The sequence below is a fragment of the Ursus maritimus genome, unplaced genomic scaffold (genome assembly GCF_017311325.1).
Source record: "Ursus maritimus isolate PB19 unplaced genomic scaffold, ASM1731132v1 scaffold_7, whole genome shotgun sequence".
Taxonomy (NCBI): domain Eukaryota; kingdom Metazoa; phylum Chordata; class Mammalia; order Carnivora; family Ursidae; genus Ursus; species Ursus maritimus.
In genome coordinates, this window is record NW_024426885.1 from 80,232,975 (window position 1) to 80,257,630 (window position 24,656).

The 24,656-nt window shown below is 48.3% G+C and overlaps 2 protein-coding genes across 2 annotated transcripts in view; both read right to left on the bottom strand.

The window, feature by feature from the left end:
• Positions 1-12,243: 12,243 nt before the first annotated feature.
• On the bottom strand, positions 12,244-14,304 carry CH25H (cholesterol 25-hydroxylase). The gene has a single exon (XM_008689608.2). The coding sequence runs from the start codon at positions 13,236-13,238 to the stop codon at positions 12,426-12,428; it is 813 nt and encodes a 270-aa protein (XP_008687830.1). The 5' UTR covers positions 13,239-14,304; the 3' UTR covers positions 12,244-12,425.
• A 5,818-nt stretch (positions 14,305-20,122) lies between these two features.
• The window catches only part of LIPA (lipase A, lysosomal acid type), a 74,614-nt gene continuing 70,080 nt past the window's right edge, over positions 20,123-24,656 (bottom strand). The window contains exons 9-10 of the mRNA XM_040624746.1: positions 22,424-22,495; positions 20,123-21,593 (exon numbers count right to left, since the gene is read on the bottom strand). Of these exons, the coding sequence (XP_040480680.1) occupies positions 21,360-21,593; positions 22,424-22,495 (306 nt within the window). The 3' untranslated portion in view covers positions 20,123-21,359. The remainder of the gene's footprint in view (positions 21,594-22,423; positions 22,496-24,656) is intronic.

Consider the following 24,656-nt stretch of genomic DNA (forward strand, 5'->3'; position numbering starts at 1 on the left):
ACCCAAAGAATGGTACAAACTCAGGCACGTCCATCACCATCACATTGAGAAAAATCACACCACATGCTAAGATGTAGCGTGGTCAGGCCCCTTCAGGTCACTTACTCAGAATTTTAAAAGCATGGAAAGTACCTCCAAGAACAATTACAAGAAGGAATGCAGGGTTGAAGATGTGGTTGCAACAAAATCTTCTCTGCTCTCTGATCCAAACCCATCAACTGCTCCAGAGCCTCCTCTTACATGCGCAAGTTGTGCACTGCACACCTCCGGGGGTGCCGTTCACATCGATACGGATGAAAATGTCACTCCCTGGAGGTGTTCAGTGTGTAACCTGCATGGCTGTGCGTGGCAGGCTCGGAGAGCCTCTTCATCATTTCAGGGATGGAGTAGAGGGATGGTGTGTGGAAGAGAGAGGCTTTGCTTAAAATGGACTTTGTATCCTGGTTCCTGCATACGCTCTGGGCATTATCTTTTTTAAGATTCTATTATTTATTTGACAGAGAGAGAGAGCACAAACAGGGGGAGCAGCAGAGGGAGAAGGAGCAGCAGGCTCTCCGCTGAGCAGGGAGCCCGACAAGGGGCTTGATCCCGGGACCCTGGGATCATGACCTGAGCCAAAGGCACACTCCCAACCGACAGAGCCACCCAGGCGCCCTGCACTCTGGGCATGATGATGGGCAAGTCATGGAACCACTCTGAGTCTTCATTTCCTCTGTAAAAAAAAGTGACAATGAAAAAGATCCTACAAGGTTATTGGGTTAAATGAGGACTTAAATGAGACCATGCAGATAAAGTGCCTGTCCCATCCAAGGGACTCAGAAATGACAATTATCAGTATTGACTCCAACAGCCGAAGGAAACAGGCTTCCTCTATTTATAAAGAGAGATAATTATAATAGTACCCGGCATTTAAGTAGCGTTTTACGTATTACTATCAAGATAGCCTTTTTTTTTGTAGGCACTGTTAGTAGATCCATTTTATAGATCACTTAAGTCACTTTCCCAAGGTCACCAAGTCAGGAAGTGAAAAGCCAAAACTCAAATCCCTGCTTTTGACTGAAGGGTCAATGCCCTGTCTCCGAGTGATTCAGCAAGAAACAAATGGGCTCAGGGGAAGCTCCGTCGGCAAAGGGCGGATAGCCTCCAAGCTTCCTTGGCAGTGGGTTTTATGAGCTTACTGACAGCTATTTAAGATGCTTCCTTTTTCTCATCGGCCATCTTGGGACTGCTTTTGTGCAACCCAGGGGAAGAAGACAGAGCTCAGCTCTCCCAGGCCACACAGACGTTACTAGAAGAGAAGGACAGAAACGTGGAATTCAAAAGTTGGCTCCAACCTTAATTCCTTCTATTTTGCTAGGAAACGTGTGTTGTTTTCTCTTCTCGATAAGAGGTGTGTGTGAAGCAGCAAGATTGAAACCAGTTCAATTGCAACAAGAGGCCAACTTTCTAACGGAGGGAACGATCCCTGCCCCTGGCCTGGCCCACAGCTGGAATCGCCATGTACTCCTACAATAACACACTCGGGGAAACCAAGGACTCCTGCGTCTAGCAGCTTGGGTGTTTCTCCTGCTATGTAAAACTTCGGGCGTCGATTTTCTTTTCCTCTCTAAAACTGAGATCGTGGTTACTGAATACCCCCCTTTTATTTTTTAAGATTTTATTTATTTATTTGACAGAGACAGTGAGAGAGGGAACACAAGCAGGGGCAGAGGGAGAGGAAGAAGCAGGCTTCCCGCTGAGCAGGGAGCCCGATGTGTAGCTCGATCCCAGGACCCTGGGATTACGCCCTGAGCTGAAGGCAGAAGCTTAACGACTAAGCCACCCAGGCGCCCCTGAACACCCTTTTGTTTTAACCACCTGAGTCACCCAGGTGCCCCCTGAATACACTTTTAACAAGGGAAGGAGGTTACATAGAGAAAGCAAGTAGGAGGACGCTTGCCACAGAGTCGGTGCTCAATAAATAATCCTAGATGTTTCTATACCTCACATAAGAGAGTTCGAGATCCGTGAAGCAAAAACTGATAGAACTAAAAGAAGACATAGGCACGCCTCCAACTACAAGCAGAGATTTCAAAACCCATTTTCAGTAATAGAACAAGTAGAAGGAAAATAAAGATACAGGGGATCAGAGAGTGTCATTTTAACTCACCTGAGTCCCAATCCTCCCTCTCCCAAGCACAGCGGTGGCCTTGAGGAAACCCAGGTTCCCAGGACAGGGAATCCAGGTCCAGGCAGAAGAACGAACTCCATTCACAAAGGATCAGGGCTGTTTGTGTGGAGCAGGCTTGTGTCACCCTCGAGGATCGGCCCCACATACTGGCCTTTGTCTAGTCTAACTTGGAGCTCACCTCCCACAGGGCTCAGCCAACTGCCCCCCGGGGCGTGGAATTTGTGGATAACGCTTAAGGTAAATGTTATCTGTCAGTGCTGCTCAGGGAATTCAACAAGCCATCAACTAACCAAAAGCTTGGAAATCAACTCACCAAAACTAGGAAAATTAGGAAAAGAAAGATGCTTTGAGGAATAAAGGCTCTGAAAAGTTCCACAATATTCCCGGGAATCTAAAGGCCAGACATAGCCCGGGGCTGTGTGTATGCTCAAAAAAGATGGCAAAAGGCCCTAAAGTTCACCTCTGACTGACCTTCAGGCTCCGGGCAAGCAGGCGGCGGAAGGGGAAGGCAGAGCCGCGAGCGGCTGGGCTCAAGGCTGAAAGTGCGTCCTGACAGCCCTTGTGCAGGGACTGGGATAGCCGTGTGCTTCCAGGCCCAGGAGACAGAGTCTCCCTTACAGAGCTGCCGCCCCATAATATTCGAATGTCTGCTCTTCACAAAACTTACGAGCAAAGGAAGAATCAAGTATGGCTCATTCACAGGAGGGGAAAGGAACTAAAAACGTCGCTGTCCCTAGGGAAGCACAGTGGACAAAGACTTTGTTTATTTTTTTAAAGATTTATTTACTTATTTGACAGAGAGAGCATGTTGCCCGGGGAGGGGGGGCAGACACAGAGGGAGAGGGAGAGAGACAATCCCAAGCAGGCTCAGAGCTGAGCACAGAGCCCAATGCAGGGCTCAGTCCACAACCCTGAGATCATGATCTGAGCTGAAAACAAGAGTCAGATGCTTAACTGCCTGAGCCACCCAGACGCCCCAACAAAAACTTTAAAATCAAGTGTCTTAAATATGCTTAAATATTTGTATATCACATATCTGATAAGGGTCTGGTGTCCAGAAAATATTAAGAACTCATACAACTCAATAACAAAGACCAAAAATGAAAGGGCAAAGGACTTTAATAGGCATTTCTTCGAAGAAGATATACAAATGGCCAGGAAGCACATGGACATGTTCTGGACATGTTCAGTCGTTATGGAAACACAAATCAAACCGCAGTGAAAGAGCACCTTACACCCATGAGAACGGCTATGATTTTTAAAGATGAAAACCACAGGTAACGGGAGGATGTGAAGAAACTGGAACACCCATGCATTTCTGGTGGGAATGAGAAATAATGCAATTATTTTTCGAACAGTGCGGTGGTTTCTCAATAGTTAGTGTCACCATATGGCCCAGTAAGTCCACTCAAATGAGAACATATGTGCCTACAAAAAAATCTGCATGAATGTTCATAGCAGCATTATTCACAATCGCAGCCAAAAGGGGGAATTGGCACAAGTGTCCATCAACTGGTGAATGGAGAAACAAAATGTAGTGCAGCCATACAATGAAATATTATTTGACAATAAAAAGGAATAGGTTCTGATAGATGCTACAACATGGATGAACCTGGAACATGTTATTTTACTTGAAAGAGGCCAGTCCAAAAGCCACAGGTTGTGTGATCCCACTCACACAGCCTCAAGATTTTGTTTATTTATTGGAGAGAGAGAGCAGGGATAGCGAGAGAGAGCACGAGCGGGAGGAGAGGGAGAAGCAGCAGGAGAGCTCTCTGCTGAGCAGGGAGCCCGACGCGGGACTCGATCCCAGGACCCGGGGATCATGACCTGAGCCGACGGCAGACGCTTCACCGACTGAGTCACCCAGGCACCCCAGAACCCTTGTGTTTTAACCATGTTCTCTTTGCACACAAGAACCACAGTGGCATCTAAACAGCCAAGAAGAGACATTTAATGGAAAGTCATAAAATGCAAAGGCAGGAACTACCGCAGGCTTACCCTCTGGAACCTGGCGTGTAGATCCCTCAGGAAGCAAAGCAGCTAACTGCTCTCTTTACTCTCCTTCCCTCACTCTCTCTCCAGAGATGTGTGCATCTCATCTGTCCTCCCTGAAAATCTGCTCATCCTTCCTTTGTTCTGCAGACGAGCTTCCGATGCATCTCCATTCACGCGGCACAAATTGTCGCCCAACATGGTCATTTCGCCCCCTTGTTTACATATTCCTGGGAGAGAGTCTATTTACTCCCTGTGAAATCTGATTTCCAACCCAGGTCCAGAAAAGTGTGGCCACAATAGAGGGGTCGTTTAGTATGATGTGGCTGCAGGAGCCTCACCTGGCTGGGTACGTGTGGAGGGAGGAGGGGAGGTCCTCAGACAACGGGGTCTGGATTTTGTAGGCTCTCCAGTGGGTCTTCTTCCTTGGGAGGGTGTCTGTTTCCAATAGGTCAGTAGTACAGATGGGCAAAGGATAGATCTTAGACTCAGTGTAGATGTGTGAGTGCCTGTGATGTTATCATAAAGTCCCCAGCCATATTTTTCTCATGGTAAATTGGCTCCAAAGCTAAAATTCATAAATGATCGATCATCATTATTCAGTATAATTTATGTGTAATAAACTACATATATTTAAAGTATACAATTGGATAAATTTCAACATATATATACACATATGTATACAGGTATACATACATATATACACATATATACACATATATACACACCCATGAAGCCAGCACTACAATCAAGATAGTGAACATAACCATCCTTCCTAAAAGTTCCCTCGTGCCCCTTGGTGATGCATCTTTGAGGCCCACTCCCTCCCCTAAACTACTGATCCACTTTCTGTCACAATGGATTCACTTGCATTTTCTGAAGTTTTATGTAAATAGAACCATAGAGTACCCACAGTTTTTGTCTGGCTTCCCTTACTTATCATAATTGTTGTAAGAGTCATCCTTGTTGTTGCATGGTCAAGCAGTCCCATTCCTCCTTGCTGAGTTAGTTGTCCTCCATGATATGGATGCCTTCTTACACATTCTCTAAACAGAAATTGTCAGGGTTTGCAGGCATACAATAAAAGTTTACACCAATTACCCACAAAGGTATGCGGCGGGATAGATCTTAGCCAAGTGTGGAATAAACACCTCACTCCAGTTGCTAAAAATCAGCAGGGCTGATCATGTTGTGTTCATGCGAGTGATTGCAACAATTTTGAGGCAGTGTCCGCAACCACGCAACCAGGGTTCTGTTACTTAGCAGGAGGCAGTCCGCCACGGCTCTGAAGACCCCGAAGGTAGGAGGGAACCAGCAGGAACCACAGGTCTTCCGTTCTAGCCCAGCCGTGTGACCCAGGAGAAGTCACTTTCCATGCCTGAGCCTCAGTTTCCTTATTCACCAAATAGGGAGACTGGACAGGGCTGTCTCCGCCTTCGCCTTTGTGGAATGTCCTGGGAAACTCCAAGGCTGCTGGTGAGCTGTCTTCCCCAGGCTCTGCAAGATCTCAGGCAGATCAAACCCACTGCCAAGGAGGAGCCGCTCTTTTCCGTTTCACTGCAAACTCCAAGTGCCTGGAAGGGGGTGAGTTTTTTTCCACCTAGTGCCCAACTACAGGAGGCTTCTTCTTTCAAAAGCCCTGCGTGGCCAAATTCTAGTTCTGCAGCCAGCTGCAGCTCTGGGCTTGGCATTCGTCCTTGGCACGCAAAGAAGGAAGAGCCCTCCTCTGGAGCGGCTCAGATCCTCGCCGCTTCTGCTGGCACAAGCACGCCTGCCGGCCCCTTCTGCAAACTCGCTGCCCCGGGGCCAGCTCCTTCTGTCTCTGGCCACTCGGAAGTGCCCTCCCCTCCTGTATGCTCCCGAGACATAGCAGGGGGCAAGAACCAGGGCTTACAGAGCAGAGGATTCCAAGGAAAGGAGGTCCACATGAGCCCTCGAGGCAGGGCTGATGGGGGAAGGGGAGAGGCGGCATCGGTGGGCAGAGATGGAGGGAGACGGGAGCCATGTCACCTCAGTGCCTTCCTGACACACCCAAGGCCCACGTCATCACACTTGCACACGGAGCATCCACTCTTCCCTCAGCACCCTACTGCTTTGTCTCCCAAGGTCCCCACAGCCTGAGGACCAAGGTAACCCACTTTGAGTTTACCCCCAACCCCCACCCATTTCACAGAGAGGGAAACTGATGTCCCAAGGGACTCCATGGTTTCCCACAAAATGGAAAATCAGGGAGCTCAGCCACAGTCTGTTCGGGCTCCAAACCCCCGGGCTCCAAACCCCAAAGCCTGCATGCCACAGACACTGACTGAGCGCTTTCCAAGGAATCAGAGATCTGTAGGGCGTGGCCTCTTCTTTCAGAGACCTCTCTCTCCAGTAGGGAAGGCAGACAGTGGAGTTTCCAAAACAGGGGCCAAGGAAGGGCTGTAGGGGTGAGGAGAGGGGGCAAGGAGGCTCCCAGCTGCAGGGAGTGAGGAGAACCTCGCTTCTCCTTTGTCCTGCCCTTTCTGCCACCCCACTGAGCAAGCCGCCCATAAAAGCTGGGGAAGACAGACAACTTAAGTTTCTCTTCTTGTTTTGAGTTGTGATCAAAAAGTACAGAAAAAGGAAATAAGCAAAAGATATTTAGAGGGAGGAAATGCCCTTGGGCTTTTGTCTAAAAATTTCTGTTCACACTAACTTGCTTTTTTTTTTTTTTTTAACTTTCAAAGACCATTTAATGCATCTTAGCTGAAAGAGAGACACAGAGACCCTGAATGACTGGCTTTCTGGTCTGGTGCCCCCAAAAAGGGTGAACGTTGATTATATCTTCAGTGGAAAGGAGTTCCCTGAGTGGGGATGGAAATGATTCTACTGCACACTGTTCCCTAGTTCGAAATTTTTCCAGGAGCCTGTGTTACTTTTCTGACAAAAGAGAAATCCATTTCTTCCTCTCCACCTTACCTTGTTACTTGTTTTGGAGCAAGCTTATTATATCCTGTCTGCATCATAGTGCTTTTGGAACAGTTTGTAAAAAAGAGCTGCGACTCACAGAGTGCTTGCTCTATGGCAAGCAGGGTGCTAAGCTCTCTACACATCTTCCTACCACGCTCGTTTTCCAGATGAGAAAACGGAGTTGTAGATTGGGTAACTGGTTTACGCTCATGGAGTTCCTAAGCCAGAGCCAGGATGGGCATCGAGCAGAGCTTGGAAGGGTCCGCTCACCGGAACGAGTCCCACCATCCTCTGCTGCCCGTGACCTCCTTCCGCCACTTCAATCGCATTACTCCTTTGCTTAAAATCCATGGAGCTCTCCTGCAGAGTACAACCCGAGCTTCTCGGAATACCATTGCCAATCTTGTTCTCGATTCATTCATCTATGTACTCTTTATAAATCAACAAATAAAAGCAATCCCTAACATTGGTGTTGAAGCCATTGTACATGCCATCTCCCAAACCCTGTACAGAGGCAGGTAAGCAAACAGTGCCGAGCGGGCACGGCAGTTTGCCAAGTGGCAAGACATTCCTTCCTCGTTCCAGAGAGCTCTGTGCTTCCTTCCTCGTTGGAGCGGCCAAGTGCCTTCGTTCCTCTCCGCCTTGCTGCATTATTGCTTCTGCCAGGGACCCCCTCCACTCCGCCTGGTGAACACATACAAATCCTTCTTAGTTTCTTTTCTTTTCTTTTTTTTTTTTTTTTGAGATTTTATTTCTTTGAGAGAGAGAGAGTGAGAGAGAGTATGAGAGCAGAGTGAGAAGCTGAGGGAGAAGCAGACTCCCCACTGAGCAGGGAGCCCAACGCAGGACTCGATCCCAGGACCCTGAGATCACGCCCTGAGCCAAAGGCAGATGCTTCACCGATGAAGCCACCCAGGTGCCCAAATCCTTCTTGATTTCTGTTGCTCAAATGACCCACCTTTCCTGAGGCTCTCTTAACAACCTGCAAATACCCACCACTGGAGCACTGACTACATCAGGTTAGATGCATTTGCTTTCCTGGTGGTCTTCCTCGGCAGCCTGGGACCGCCGCTAGACCAGAGATTATGTGTTGTGAGCACGACCTCAGTTAGGAAGCCAGGATGGACCAGTGATGGATGAGGGAATGGATGAAGTAAGACAGGATTAATGGCAAAGCTGTGTTTCCACAGCTTCCAGGATTTGTGCAACACTGAACCAGCATTTATCAAGAACGAGTATAGTGCTAAGGGCAAAGATAAATGGTAAGCAGGGCAGGAATGGTAGTGGGGGGGGTGCCAGGGTGGCTCAGGAGGTTAAGCGTCAGACTCTTGGGTCCGGCTCCAGGCGTGATCTCATGGGCCGTGGGACGGAGCCCCGTGTCGAGCTCTGCGCTAGGCAGGGAGTCTACTTGAAGATTCTCTCCCTCTGCCCCCCCCACTGTTTCTCTCAAATAAATAAATAAATCTTAAAAAAAAAAAAAGGAAACAGGTGTGTGTGTGTGTGTGTGTGTAGACAGAGAGAGGAGGGAATATCTATACTGTGTGTATATATACAATGTATATATGCGAGTGTACCAGCACGTGGTAATATATGTGTGCGTATGTGTCTCTGTGTGTGTATACATACAGTGTGTGCAATTGCACACCTGTGCACATGTAATAGTGTGCAGACCTGCATGTGCACATGTGTACACACACATAGTGTGTATATGCACACCTATATCCCAGTGCGTGTGTGCGTGCGTGTGCTAGGCTAGAATGCAAGCAGCGATTCTCTGACATTTGCACTAGAAGCTGCTACAAAGGACATTCGTCACACACAGGACAGAGAAGTTTTTTTTGTTTTGTTTTGTTTTGTTTTTTTGTTTGTTTTTTTTTTTTTTTAAGATTTTATTTATTTATTCGACAGAGATAGAGACAGCCAGCGAGAGAGGGAACACAAGCAGGGGGAGTGGGAGAGGAAGAAGCAGGCTCCCAGCAGAGGAGCCTGATGTGGGGCTCGATCCCATAACGCCAGGATCACGCCCTGAGCTGAAGGCAGGCGCTCAACCGCTGTGCCACCCAGGCGCCCCAGGACAGAGAAGTTTTAACAAGAAGAGCAACAGCCTGAGGCCAGCCTCCCTGCTGAGCCAAGTGTGGAGCCGCGGAAGGCGCTAGAGACTTAGGAAGGAGAGCAGTTGGCAGAAACCTGACTAAAACCAAGCAGGAGTGAAGAGACTGGTTAGCAAAAACAAATACCCTTTAAAAAGAAAAAAAGCCGGGAAGATGGAAAACCAAGGAGAAGCCATCACTGGGTCCGGTCATTGGGAAGACAGCAGTGACCCAGCAGTGGACGCTTACGGAGGAGGCAGGGCTGGGCCGTCTGAGGTGAGGGAGTAGAACCAGACAAACAGACTTCTCTCTCCCACACTTCGGCTGTGACGGGAGGACAAGGCAAGCAGCGTCCACGGTAAGGCAGGATCAACAATCAAAACCCAGGCTTTATTTGGTCCCCTGGGAGGTGGGAAAGCTCAAGGGTGTGGATGGGAGGCCCTGGTCCCCCAGGGCAGTCCCAGGGCTCCCATCCTGGAGCCCGAAGCACCCACTGCAGCCAACAAAGGCAGCCAAGACCCCCGGCCCACCTTGCCCTGCACGCGTGGTAACAGAATCTCCCACGGGGACTCCGTGACCTAGGTTCTGGGGCAAGCCACGGGTCACAGATGAGGACGCCAGGGCAGAGAGGCCAAGTCACTCGTCCAGAGTCACTGAGCTAGTGAAGGCCCAGGGTCAAGCTTCCCCCAGGGCAGTCTGGCTGCAGCGTGCATTCTCCTGCCGACATGCAGGGAGGGCGACCAAGAACAGAGACCTTGACCTGCGTCACGCCTCCCGGGGCCTGCTGCCACCGGCTTTGAACCCCAGGACATCCACATCCAAGTCGTGGGCCAGGGTGGAGGGTGTAGGATCAAGTGAACAATGTGTGGAAAGTGTGAACGTGCACGCAAATGTGAAGCATCTCCCTCTTATTATTACGAGGCTCTTGAACTGTCTGAAAAACTGCTCGTCCTCTCCACTCTCCTACCGCACCTGCCAAGGTATTAGAAACTGATCAAACATCAGTTGGAAGAGTTTCTAAACCCAAAAGATTTCCATGGGTACAATTTGCCCAAAATGCGAAATTCCCTTATGGCGTGAGGCCACATGAGACATTCTACAAATTCTCTGAGAATGAGCTGTGACAAATTGTCATTATCGCAGATTGGGGGGCAGTTTGGGGGGTGCCTGGAGCCGCTCACAACAACTAATAGTTGTACCATGTACCGCAGGCCTGCCCGTCCCTCCTTCTGTTCTTTCTCTGCGCGGTACGTCGCTCATCCTACTCCGTCCAGGACGCACGTTCCTCTCACCTCTGACGGCCTGTTTGCACGGACCTCGCTTATGTGCATCGGTGTAATCCTTAAGACCCGGCGTGGAGCCGCTGCCCACAGAGAAGGATACAGCTGTGGTGAAGAAGCCCAGAGAGCACACGTACTGGGGGCGCCTGGGTGGCTTCGCCGTTAAGCGTCTGCCTTCAGCTCAGGTCATGATCCCAGGGTCCTGGGATCGAGCCCCACATCGGGCTCCCTGCTTGGCGGGAAGCCTGTTTCTTCCTCTCCCACTTCCCTTGCTTGTGTTCCCTCTCTTGCTGTCTCTCTCTGTCAAATAAATAAATAAAATCTTAAAAAAAAAAAAAAAGAACACATGTATTGGGAGGGGACGTGAGAAAATCAGCGGAGCAGCCGGGTATTCCGACTGCAACTTGGCGAAGGTTGGGAAAGCACGCACATGCTTCCCAGGGCTCTCATCGGGCAGGTTGTGGAAACCAGGTCTCCAGGTGGATGCTTCACCTTTAACCAGGACAGTGTGGTTCATATATAATGAGCCTGGAATTACATGCAAAGTTGCCATTCTTTATACTTTCCTTTCTAATAGGTCTCAAGGTTTTACTTTACCCTAGATAACCCTGTGCCAAAGATAAAATGAAAACAATTAGGCAGCAGCTGGTTGGGGTGGGGTACATGAAGGGTAACAGGTGTGTGGTCGGTCATGGGGACATTTACTGTGGCAAATAATCTGGGAGAACATCTGGAACACAATCTCCTTTTACAAATGAGGAACCAGGGACCTGGGGCCAAATTTCACCCTTATTCTCTCTTTGACAAAGGGGTATGCAATTTGCATGTATGTCTTAACTTAAGAAAAGTGAAAACCCAAAAATCCCCAGTTGCAGAGCTGTGTGTATGATGGTCACTTAGGCTAGATGGATTCATAAGAAACAAGGGGTGACTCAGAATCTCTTTCTATATCTATCAGCCGTTCTCATGCACACACTTGACCCGCCAGTTTTGCAAAGCAAGGCACTCCACTAATTCTGTTCATCCCCAAACACCACTCTCCTACAAATAATCAAATGGTTGAGCGGTGTTAATCTCTCTAAAACTTGAGATGGTAATTCTTTGAGCTGCTTGTTATGCAGAAATCAGCTGAAAACCATTCAGAACAATAGTGGTTCTCCCTCTGTGCAATTGCTAGACCCAAACAGACTAACTGACCCCTTCTCCCGCCTCTGCCCTGTCTCTCCTACAAATCCCCCACAAAACACCCCTACAAATGCCCCACAAAACACCCCACCACCAGATTCCTCTCCTTCTACGGCTGATGGAGGCTCTGAGGACACCTGCCGCCCCAGCTCCCTCTTCTGGTTTTAGTATTGATCAGTCTAAATGCCAGTGAGACAGCAGCCAGGACTCATTTGGTTCATGTTCTGTTCTTTCTTTTCTTTTTTAAAGTACAAACAACATTTCTTTCAATATAAATATACAATTACATGAAAAAATAGAAAAAAAGCACAACAATTGTGATCACTGTCCAGCAGGAACATGTTTTGTTGCTAATAGAGTCAAAGATCATATTCTCCATAAGAATATGTCACTTTAGCCTATTTCTACAACACTTTAAAACACAGGACCTTCCTTGTCCTACAATCAAATCCTTTTTGAGATGATTTAAATATGCCAGTGATGAGTGTCTAACATATCCAGGAATCAAGGCTATCGAAGTGAGCTGGAATTTGACTTTAAGAATACAACCGCCAATATACAGAAACGATATAAATTACTTCATCAGACTGTGAAAATACATCAGATTTTATCCATAAATCTCCAGCAGGTAATAAATTACTTACAAAACAAACCAAGACAAAACAACTCAGGTGTGTTTCTCCTGATTCAAGTGTCAAGTGCACAACTGCCACAGTCCTGGGTCCAGAGGACCCCCTGTGCCCCCCTACCACGGCCGGGGAGGGAGGCTGCGCGTCACTTGGCGTGAGTGGACCGAAGAGTTCCCAGGATTTTGTCCCAGTGCGTGAAGTACGGGGCAAAGTTGCAGTTAAACTGCGAGTGGTGCAGGTCGTGGTGCGTGACGCCGCCGTACCACCCGAAAGGCAACAGTCTGTGCGTGGACCAGGGGAAGTCGTAGCCGGAGTGGTCCTCCACCGACAGCCAGATGTTGAGCACGTGGAAGACCAGGACGGTGAGCGGGTGGCACTGGAGCAGCGTGACGTTCAGCATGTCGAAGAAGCCCAAGGAAAACAGCTCCCAGGCGCTCATGTACTGCGTGGCCAGCGCGAACGAGGCCGAGTTCTGGTGGTGCATCTTGTGGAAGGTGCGGTACAGCCAGGGCACCTTGTGATGCAGCACGTGCCACGCGAAGAACTCGGCGTCGAAGAGCAGCAGGCAGCACACGACGTGGCGCACCAGCGGCAGCAGCTCGGGGGCTTCGCGGGGCCAGGGCGCCGGGCCACGGGCCCAGTGCAGCAGCGTCAAGGGGAGCACGAACACCGCGTGCTGGTACAGGGTCTGCCCCAGGCACGGCAGCAGCTGCCGCGCCGACGGCGAGAAGTCCGGGTGGATCTTGTAGCGCCGCAGCGCGGGCACCCAGGGGCATAGGACGTCCAGCACCACGAAGGGCAGGCAGCAGCCCACGTACGTGGTGATGGAAAAGAGGACCGCGAACAAGGGCGACTGCGTGAATGAGTCCCAGGCCCGCAGCTGGTCCCAGAGCGGCTGCAGGAACAGCTGGCCGGGGCTGCAGAGGATGCGGACCTCGGAGGTGTTGCGGCCGCTCATGGTGAGGCTGTGCCGCGGCGGCTCCGGCCCCGCCGACTTTTCTTAGCGCCGCGGCCCCGCCCCGAGTGATGTCAGCCGCCTTCTCCCTCTAGGTTTCCCGACCGGGCAGAGCTGGCAGAAATAATCGCACGGAGTCGCGCTCAGTGGCCAAAATGTACATCAACAGCTGCACTGTAGCGGCTTTTCTGTGCGCCAACAGGCAATGTTACTTACTAACTTTGTATATGCACGCAGATTTGTGGCCCGAATTTTTTTCAACTGCTGTACCGTGTACACTCGATATGGTGCGCAGATCTTCAGTGTAGTTTCTACAAATTTTGACAACTAATTCCTCTGTCATCATCACGCCCCAAACAAAATAGAGAATATTTCCGCCACCACCGTAAAGAGGTCCTTTTGCAATCAGCGCGCAATCGCTTGTATTTTTAAATGTGCTTTCATAAAGAGGCAACCATCACTGCATTTAAAAAAAAAAAAAAACCTTTTTAAAGCGACGTACCTTCTGTATTTCGGATCTTTTCTGTCTGCACACCTCCGACCGATCTAACGAGCTGCGGGCTGCGCACCGACCTTTCCGCAGGGGAACCGCGGAGCGCCAGGGCGCGCGCGGCGGCGATCTGCGCAGGAGGTCGGGAGCGGACGGCTGGCGGGACCCGAATCTCTCCGGCGCCAGCGTCTCGGAGCGGAGCCGGCTCGCCGCAAGCTCCTGATCCCCGTGCGCGCGGACTCCCCCGGCGGGGTGCGCACACTCGGGCAGCCACTCGCTTCTTTCTCCGCCGCGCGCGGAGGGCCCAGACCAGCGACCCCGACGGGGAGGCACGGCGACAGGGCAGGGACCGCGGCTGTGAGGCTTCAACTTAAGGGGGGGGAAGGGAAGCGCTGGGTTTTAACATGGAGAGCCTGCCCAGACCTGGCTACAAAGCCGCCACGTCTCAGTTTGGGATGGAAGCAGTGAAAGCAGCAAGCCGCCCGCTCTGTCCCTCCACGGAGCACTAGTGCGTGCCTGCAGCCTCGCGGGACGCTCTGCCCCGAGCCGAGGACATCGAGCCCACACTGCGCTCCTCTGGGCGGGCTTCCCGGGCCAGGCTGCCGCCGGTCCTCAACCCGCGTGCCCACGACCGCCCCCGGTGCGCAGAGCCGGACTGCGCGGCCGGCCCGCCTCCACGGCTCTCGGGGGACGGGGGACGGAGCCGCAGGACGCCAGGACTGGGCGAGCCGGGACCGCGTAGAAAACCACCTCCGCCTCTCATCCGGGTCACAGGCAACCCAAGAATCCTCTAGAGGATAGGGGTCCAGCACCTCACTCCCCGAGGCTCTGCATTTTCTTGTCCGCCTCCCACCTACCCCCACCCGCCAAAGGAAAGTAAGAGTAGCCATCGCACGAGGTTATTTCAAGCATTGAAATGGAAAACAACAACAACAATAATAATACTATAATGCCAGCTAGGCATTAGCTAAGTGTTTCACTTGAAGCGACTTCATCCAGGGCTCGGAACCCCAAGCTGCCCAGAAGCGGCATCGCTGTTAGCGCTGTGGCCTTACAGAAGCAAAAGCGGGGTGCTTGGCACACAGCCAACGTGCAACGGAAGACGCATATGATTCTCAATTTGTGCTCCACGTTTTACCTAACGAACCAGGGAAGTTAACAATTAAAATCAGAATCTCATAAAGAGAAATAAAAGATGTACAGCCACATATTAGGAGGAAAAAACAAAGATGACAGAAATAGAGACCAGTATATGGACCTAGAAATATAACAATATATAAAGTATTACGTACATACCTATATCATAAGCCAGTTCATAAAATATAATGGTTATTAATATCTAATAATGTATCAGCTGTTATACACACACCCTATAACAAACCATTTCATAATTCTAGGCAGGTGTTGGGTGGCTCCAACGTTCATATTTAGCTATTACCTTCCAGAAGCAAGGAAGAGCCCACACTTTTCCCAGCCTGAAATTACATGGGAGCTGGGATCGCGGGCGGGGATTCACCCAGCGTCTAGATGGCATGTGTCCCTTAACTACCCTTAATGGGATACGCATACTCCCTAGAAGCCCATTCTCTGGGGCCTCTACCCTCTGGCTATACTGCAGCTTTGTTTTCTTTAAAACTTCAGTGTGCTAAGAGTATTATGATATTCTGCTTGTGTATTGATGAGACAAAGGTTCAGAAACAGCTCTGAGCTTCTTGACAGGCAATGCAAAAATGTGAAGAGGGTGGATTTTCTAATTGCTGGGATATCTAGATGGTAGCAGAGCTGGGTACAGTGCAGGCCCCTGGCCTCCCTTGCTGGTGAGTTTCTAGCACGTAGACAACCTGTTGGCTCTAGGCTCCTCTTCAGTCTTCCCCTCCTCTAAGGTTCTTTCCAATTCACCATTAGGGCAACCCAGGAACTTCCTTTTTTCCCATTCCTGGAAGACAGGGCTTGCCCTTGAACTTTGCATGGCTCAAGCATCATCTTGGAGAGAAGAGGAAGGGCTTGGCCTCCTTCGCTCTTGGACTCCTCAGTGCTCCAAAGGGACTGTCAGAGTTCACTTTCTCAGAATGAATTCTGTTCAGGGGTAAATTATCGCTCAGATTTGCCCTCAAAAGAAATTAGGTCAACCTTCAAATTTCCATTCAGCACACGCTGTCCTTTTTTGTGGTCTCACCTATCATGCTTGGGTGCTTTGGATACTCTTGTGGATTTTTTAAGTGGGTGGCATTGGCAGACTTGCTTAATTTGGACTTAGCTATTCGGTTACTGTCAGGACTGTCCCCTTCAAGCCCCCAGCCCCAACCAGCGCATTCTTTGTCTTCTTCGGTTCTTCCATCCTCTATCACTAAGCCTGTTAGAATACTCTCCATTGGCCGGTTGCATAAAGTCCTGTGCAGGAAGGTCCAGAAGCTTTGGCTGCCCCCTGCTTCGCCCAGGCTCTCCCCTCTTGCTTACAGCACTTTGAAGAACAGCCATCGGCTTCCCTGCCTTTCCAGCCCATCAGCTTCCGAGGATGGAAATTTGTGTCCCATATTCAAATGCAACCATCTCAGGGAAAGTAGTCAGTTAAAATCTCATCGTTGTCCACTCCATGTCATAGGGAGGTTGCCGAAAAAGTAAGCATCACTTGATGGACTCAAAATCGAACCCTATTTAGTCTTGACTAAAGTGGTATCATTTCCTGAATTGGCAAATGTGCACCTTTAAGCACTTCATGTACAGAAAGTATATTTCACAGCTTGCTAGGGGAATGGTTCTTTTTAGGACACAGATATTATCTTTTAGGATTTTTTTCCCCCACAGTGCCAAGCATTATACCTTGCACGTAGTGAGTGTTCAAAAGATATTTGCTGACTCAATGCTTGTTTTTAAAGATACTAGCTCTAAATCGAAGCCAAAAACTAGATTTTTTTTTTTCCCTAGAGCACTGGTTGATGGTGGTTTAGCTACTTACCCACTGGGATGGTTTTGCATAGAAGGGCGTATTTACTGAGCTCTGGGGGTATTAGGACTTTGGCCATACTGTTTCTTGGGCTTCTCCAGTTGACATCCTGTGTACCATTTTTATCTTGGCATGGTCTTCCTATCAAGGCTGGAGGACAGGATTCTTTTCTTCTCCAGCTGGCCCAGAGATCAAACCCACTGTCAGGAGTGCAGCTATCAAGCCTGTGCGAATTTAACACATCTCAAAGACTTTGGATACTGCCCCCACCCCCACAGACAGAACATGTAGTTGGATTACCAAGGACATCCTCTCTTTTTCTATGTGACCTTTATGGTTTTTTTCTTTCCAAAATTAGGCAAGATGTTCTTCGATCTATCTAACCGAAACAGATGCTGCCTGCTATCAGAGATGAGAAGTGTTATAATGCCTTGCGGCTGTAGCACATAGGACTCAGAGAGGATGGAGTAACCTCAAACATTAAAATGTAATCTCTTGGGGCCCCTGGGTGGTTCCGTCGGTTGGGCATCTGCCTTCAGCTCAGGTCATGATCTCAGGGTCCTGGGATCGAGTCCTGCATCGGGCTCCCTGCCCAGTGGGGAGCCTGCTTCTCCCTCTGCCTGCTGCTCCCCCTGCTTGTGCTCTTTGCCAAATAAATAAATGAAATGTTTTTTTAAAAATGTAATCTGTTGTTGTAAAAATGAAGGCTTCTGGTCAGAAACGTCAGGACTAGCTAGGGTTGAATGGAAAGTTACGGCCAAAGTGAAAGCAGAACCTTTTGTCAGTTTCAAGGTAGATACGGCTACAGAAGGACTTCGGTGTTGGAATGAGGCCCTGAGGTTTCACTTACAGGGAAGTTTCCAAAAGACTCAGAAAACACTAACCCACACCAAAACAGAAGATGCTGATGAAGAATGTGGGAGATGTTATCTCCCCCCTCCCAAGAGACGCCTCTGGAGACCCTATTTCACACCGATGCATATGCGTGTTTGGTATCAAACACGTTCTCTCTGCTTTTTATCCATGCAACTAAGTGTGTGCTTCTACTGAGATTGTCAGAATTTTCACCAACCCCTCTAAAATATTTAAAGCATATAAAAATCATCTCCACTACAAGGGCACCCCATTGCCTGTAAAGCAGAGAAAATACCTCACCTACAACAGGAGTTGCTGCAAAAATCAGGCCTTGTGAGAAGGTTTTAAAAATCAGAAGGCACAATGTAAAATTCAAAGTATTTTTTAGTACCACTAAAACAAGTTGGCAGAAAGAGCCTTACTAGCTTAGTTTGGAATTGAACTTGAAATATGCACCTAGCACGGTGTGATACTCAATAAATACTCTTGAACGAGTTACTGACAAGCTTTCTAAAAATCAGAGGGGCGCCTGGGTGGCTCAGTCAGCTAAGCAGTCAGTGAAGCGTCTGCCTTCGGCTCAGGTCATGATCTCAGGGTCCTGGGATGGAGCCTTGTATCAGGCTCCCTGTCAGCAGGGAGTCTGCTTCTCCCACTCCCTGTGCTCTTCCCCATGTGCCTGCTCTCTCCTGCCCTTGCTGTCTCTCAAATAAACAAATAAAATCTTTTCCTTTTCATAAAGATTTTATTTATTTATTTGACAGACAGAGAGAGAGCACAAGCAGGGCAGAGGGAGAGGAAGAAGCAGGCTCCCCTTGGAGCAGGGACCCAGATGCAGGGCTCGATCCCAGGATCCCGGGATCATGACCTGAGCCGAAGGAACACGCTTAACCGTCCCAAATAAATAAAATCTTTAAAAAATAATAAAATAAATAAAAATCAGAATAATTATTGTCCTCCAATGTTCCCTTTCAGGGGGGTCACATTTTGAAAATATCTCCCTATACTAAAAACTAAATGGCAAAAGTTAAAAATACAGTATATTCTGAATGTTTACATTTAACACATTAACACCTCGAATACTCACAAACATAAAATAATCTTCATTATTTGTAGATCGTATCAATAGTCTCAATTTTGGTCCTTCGTAAGTGTGAGGCTTAGCTTAAAGCCTCCCCCACTGCATTTAACATGTCTGAGGTTCTGACCACTCTTTTTACCCACTAGGCAAATTTTCATCCTCATGTCCCATTTGGGGCATAGCTATTCTTTGAGGACATTTTTCAGATATTATGAATTAGGCCAGAATTGGTCATAATCCTGGAGAGAAATGACCAGAGACATGGTTCGTCTCACCAGTCCTCAAATGACCAACTGGCTCTCCAATCAACAAAATCCTCTGCCTTTCTCAGAGGAAGGGACTAGAGAAAGCCTCCTTTCGTAAAGAAAAGGTTTGGCAGCAAAGCCAAGAGTGCCCTCTGATGGCGAAGGAAAGAAATGACTTTGTTCTCAATTGTAACTTCATTGGGTGGCTTGGCCCTGGGTGACTACGGCCTCTTAAGAGTTCCAAGTTGGCAGTGTGCTAATTAGTCTTCTTGCCCTAGAGATCTGTGGATCTCTATGTGCTGCTCAAAGGACTATATATCAAACCAAGTTGAAGAGTATTGCACTCAGGAGAAGATAAAACAAGATTGTTTTCTTAAACATAAAACAGGAGCACCTGGGGGGCTAGGTCGGTTAAGGGTCTGCCTTTGGCTCAGGTCGTGGTGCCGGGGTCCTGGGATGGAGTCCTGTGTCTGGCTCCCTGCTCAGCAGGGGGCCTGCTTCTCTTTCTCTCTCTCCCTCTGCCCTTCTCTCCCCCGTGCTCGTGCTCTCTCTTGCACACGCTCTCTCTCAAATAAATACAATCTTTAAAAAAATAAAATAAAACAACGATGAAACATTAATGCAGCCAGGGTTGTAAGGCTATAAAGGACCTATGCAGCAAAGTCAGGAATAAGAGGCCACCAACAAAGGCACACGTGCAAGGTAATAGGACTGTGCCGAGAACAGCTAGGCAACATCTCCACCTCTAGGTTAGCCCCACACTGAAGAAAATTCCCCAGAGAAAAGCCTGGAAAGGAGGGGAAGAGAAATGCACGCCAGTAAGAGGTGGACTCTATAGAATGGACACCCCTCCCCCTGCCCGTCCATATCACCTCGAGTGCGATGGCTTTACTGACTCATTCTCAAGGGAGTCTGGGGGAGCTCTGTGGCCTGACCAAAGCTAGAGACAAGTCATCCATGGCGCAGGTCGCATTGGACGCCCCCCACCCAGATCTATACTTTGGGGGACCTTATCGCATGAATGACTCGTCTCTGCCTCCTTTGAGGAGGAAGTTAGATGGACAGTCCCTGAGCCCCCCTGCAGATGGGTCAGTCTCTGCTTGGTCTCCACGTAGCCTCCGGAGCTCGAATGGACCCTGTGGGATAAGGCTGAGAGCCAGCGTTTCCAACTGATCCCCCAAACCCCCTTACTTTGAGAAAACTCCTCACTGTGGGACGGGATCAAAGGTTCACAGGCAATAAAAGAGAACACACATATACACACAGTCCTTCAGGTCTAGGAAGCTACTGAGTTTTATTGAAAAGTTCAGTGAAGACTTTTTAAATGTTACATGCATTAGCCCATTCCAAGTATTGTTTATTATCGCAGCTAAAAGAGCTGTCTCAGAAAAACATCTCAATTGTCATTCTGTCCATCTGGCAGTATTGCAAGGAAACTGTGCAGCGAGAAAAACAGGTGAATAAGGGCGTCCCGAACTGGGGATACACATCCGAAGTATTGAAAATACGGACACGTACAAAACTAAAAAACAGAAAGAATCCCTGAGCATTTGTCTTAAAACATTCACACTCACATTTCTTTTGTGTGAAAATGATTGGGACACTCCTCCCGGGCAGCCCCTGGGCTTTGGCTTCGTACACAGGAGCACCGGGCTACAGCAGCTAAGAGAATGCATTGATTTCGCAGGAAAGCGTGGTACTGTCTCCCCCCAGGACCCGTCTTCTCACACACGCGGATGTACGGCCCGCCACACATTGACGAGTTCGTGAGTGTAGATGGTTGCCTGCATCAGTCTGCGAGCTATTTAAAATATAAGGTTTTGGGTGTTTATTGTTTTTTTTAACGAATGTCATTTATCTTCTGAAGATTCCAGCAAATTATTTGGCTTGGTCTGAGCAATTTAAACATTTGCTAAATAACGACTATCACGGTCAGGTTTGATAAAATTCATTAAAGAATCCTTGCACCTGGCACGGCTGGGGTTGTCACAGGATTAGACTCTGCACCCACCACACGAGAGCATGAGAACCTGTCACTTAGCTCCCTAGTGACCGCAAGGCCACCGGACTGAAGAGCCCTTTAAGGCAAAGAGGTAAAAACTGAGTGCACACGGACCTTTTTCAAATCGGTGTCAGGGCATTTGCCAACAGACCCCACAGCCTAAAATTCCAGCACCTCCTCGCCATGTCCTGTATGACGGTAAGAAGGCGATAATGTGTATTTTAAATGGCAGGGATATCCAGAATGGTTAGGACCTTTTACAAGTCAGTGGCATTTTCAAAAAGTCTTCGAGAGGCCGCACTATGTCTGAGATGCTAGCCTCGACTAGGCCATGATCAAACCAAAAAAAGTGCATTTCTAATGCTGGAGGCACTTGAACAACATCAATCATAATTTGATCGGAGACAAAAATGCAAACAGCCTGGGAAAGACAGAGAGCTGTTTTAGAGAAATGAAGCGCACACACGTTAACATGGCCGATCACCCAACGTGATGGTCCCTCCGTGCCTCTCACAGATATTTCCTCATCAAATCCACTATCTCGTTATAGAGCCGCCAAGGGCCGTCCAAGCCCCAGATGAAGTCCAGGTGCTCCCACTCAGGGATGCGCTTGTGGTACACCAGGTTGGTGATCTGTGGCAGTAAGATGCTGACGTCCTTGTCGTCTGCCAGCGTGTCGTGGCCCCCGCTCCAGACGGCCGTGGGCACCAGCATGTCCTTCACGTTGTACAGGGGAGGGTACGTCTATAATAAAACCAACAGAAGGCTTCGTTGGTGTTGTAATTTGCAGAAACAGCAGAACACACCCACGTTAGATAGTGCTGAGCGAACATGACGTGGAAGACCCAGGGTTTGATAACCATTCTCAGTGTACTTCTCAAGTCATTGCTACCAGAACAAAAAGAATCCTAACCCCCGAGGGCAGAAGCCTGGCTGCTGCCCATCGCCCATCAAGTGGGGCCCTGTGTTCAGAGCCCTGGAGGGAGGGGCTCCTCTCCCCGCTGGCAGACATGAAAGCCTGGAACCCAAGGGGTTGGCTGCTGGCTCCGGAGTCATGCCTCCCACTGTCGCTTCCTCTCCACCTGGGGTACAACACGTGTCCCCGGAATTCTGTAGCCTCAGTTCCCTCACCTTCTGTAACAATAACATCGCACCTGTCACATGGGCAGCGTGAGAATTAAACAAGAAAATTAGGGGCAGGGTGCCTCACACTTCAGAGCTCCTGGCTCTCAGAATATGGTCTGCTTCTCTGTATGTGGAAGGCAAGGCTCAGGCGATGGGGTCTGGCCAAGGCCCACCAGCGGCCAGGGAGCAGACAGAGGCCAGCCCAACTCTGAAGTCTGTATTCCTGTTACAGAGGCAGGGAAAAGGACCAAGAGGGGAGGCCCAGGCCACGACACCAACCACAGAGCTCAGGTTGTTCCGGAAGACGGAGGGAAACCAATGCCATCTACTCAACTCTCCCCAACATTTCCCGCAGCACCCGGGCCCCCGAGCAGCCCCTTGACTCCAGCTGGCTTCCTCTGTGGGTCTTCAGAGCCCCGTTCAATTCTAAAGACTTTCGATGCCTTTACCTGGTTGTAATGGAAATAATTCTTGGCATGGCTTCCCCAGTCAAAGGCTTGAAACTTCTGGAGTTTAATAAGCTAAAAAGATAATTTGGGGGAACATGTTATCTGACACGGAAGTTTGAGAAAGCCTCACAGGTGGCTAGTTAGCTGTGTTCTCAGAAGTCCATTTTACACAGTACCCAGATTTACTCTTTATTTCCAAAGTATAATTTAAAATAAAATGGCACGGGAGAGGTGGGGAGTGCACCTGGCTGGCTCAGTGTGTCAAGTGTCCAATGCTTGACTTTGGCTCAGGTCATGATCTCAGGGTCGTGAGATCGAGCCCCGTGTCAGCCTCTGCACTCAGTGGGGAGTCTGCTCGAGATTCTCTCTCTCCCTCTCCCTTTGCCCCTCTCCCCACTTTCTCTCTAAATAAATGAAAAATACAATCTTTAAATAAATAAATAATAAATGTTAAAAATGGCACTGGTATGGTAAGACTGTTGTCTGGTGACAGGTGGTAGCCACACTTGGGGGGAGCACAGCGCAATGTGAAGTCTGGTGGAATTACTATGTTGTACGCCTGAAACCCATGTAACACTGTGTGTCAACTATACTTCAATAAAATACATAATAATTTTATTTCATTTTGATTGGCATGTAGCTACCATATCACACAATAAAGCCACTACACACATGCTGTGAATGACCCTGGGCCGATGATTGTACTCGTCAGATAAACTTCATGCTGACTTTTACTGAAATTTGAATCTTGAACTTTTTCAAAGAATCAGCTCTCTTATTTGGGAAAGAAATACATATTACATACAATATACGGATTAAGACTTCTATATGGGAGGGCACTTGATGGGATGAGCACCGGGTGTTACATGCAACTGATGAATCACTAAACTTTACTTCTGAAACTAATAATACACTATATGTTCATTAATTGAATTTAAATATAAAGATATATGTATTTTATACTGTCATACAAAGAGTATTAAAATTCATAAACTCTGTGGCTGAAAAAAGACATATATAGATTAATATGTATTTATATGGATTAATACATTCGTATTAGTATGAAAAATATTGATTATATGTGAACATATTTATATGGACTAATATAAATACCACATTATACTAATCTGTGAATTAATACATTTACTTACCATCCCCAGCATAGCTTCTGCATATCCACTTTTAGAAACCTGGATTGTAGCCAACCCAACAGCTCTACCATGAGCCCAACTCTCCTTACTTTTTTTAAACAATATTTTATTAAAAGGTGTAATTTTAAAGGCTACTCCTGACTCAGATGCAGACGATGTCTGCCCTGCATTTGGCAACTGCTCCACAAGACATCCACAGCATCTCGGTTTGGAGCTTAAATGGTGAGTTATTTCATATTTAAAAAGAAGGTAGAGGCCGCCTGGTGGCTCAGTCGGTGAAGCATCTGCCTTCGGCTCAGGTCATAATCATGGGGTCCTGGGATCGAGTTCCGCATCGGGCTCCCTGCCCAGCGGGAAGTCTGCTTCCTCTGCCCCTCCCCCTGCTCATGCTCTAGCTCCTTTGCTCACTCTCTGTTTCTCTCAAATAAATAAATGAAATCTTAAAAAAAAAAAAAAGTTAGGAAGGAAATTCCGACAAAAATATGTCCCGAGGTAGAAATAGTCCCTGATATACTGTTAGGTGAGGCAAAATCAAGTCATAAAAGAGTAAGTAGAAGAAAAGAATTCAATTAATCTATTTCTACAACTATTATTTCTATCTGCGTCTTTAACCAGTTCTTTCTGAAATCATCTGCAGCAAGAGGTAGGGAGAAGAATGCCGAGACACTTCATATCTCCAGGTACATGTTTTCTATCTCTGTGTCTGATTGCTGAGTTTCGTTTTTTTATCATAAGAGATTATCTTTTTCTTATACATAATTTCTAAATTTTCTAGAATGAACGAACATGCATTACGTTTGGGGTATGTGATAAAAAATCAAAACTGCATTTTAAAAGCAAGTGGCTCCCATTTACGCCCATGACTGGTTTACTTCGGCGTAGCCACTAATGGTTTCAGTCCTATTGGGCTCATGGGTTCATGATGACATCGCAGACTCCCTCTCCCAGATGCTCCCAAATCTTGCTTTGTGAAGCAACACAGAAATAAATCCAGGACTCAGTGAAAAACTGACAGAGGGGAGAGGAGGGGAGGAGACAGGAGGGGAGGGGAGGGGAGGGGAGGGGAGGGGAGGGGAGGGCAA

What these genes read in the sequence shown, in the direction of transcription:
- CH25H (XM_008689608.2), bottom strand. Translation starts at nt 13,238, where the DNA reads ATGAGCGGCCGCAACACCTCCGAGGTCCGCATCCTCTGCAGCCCCGGC.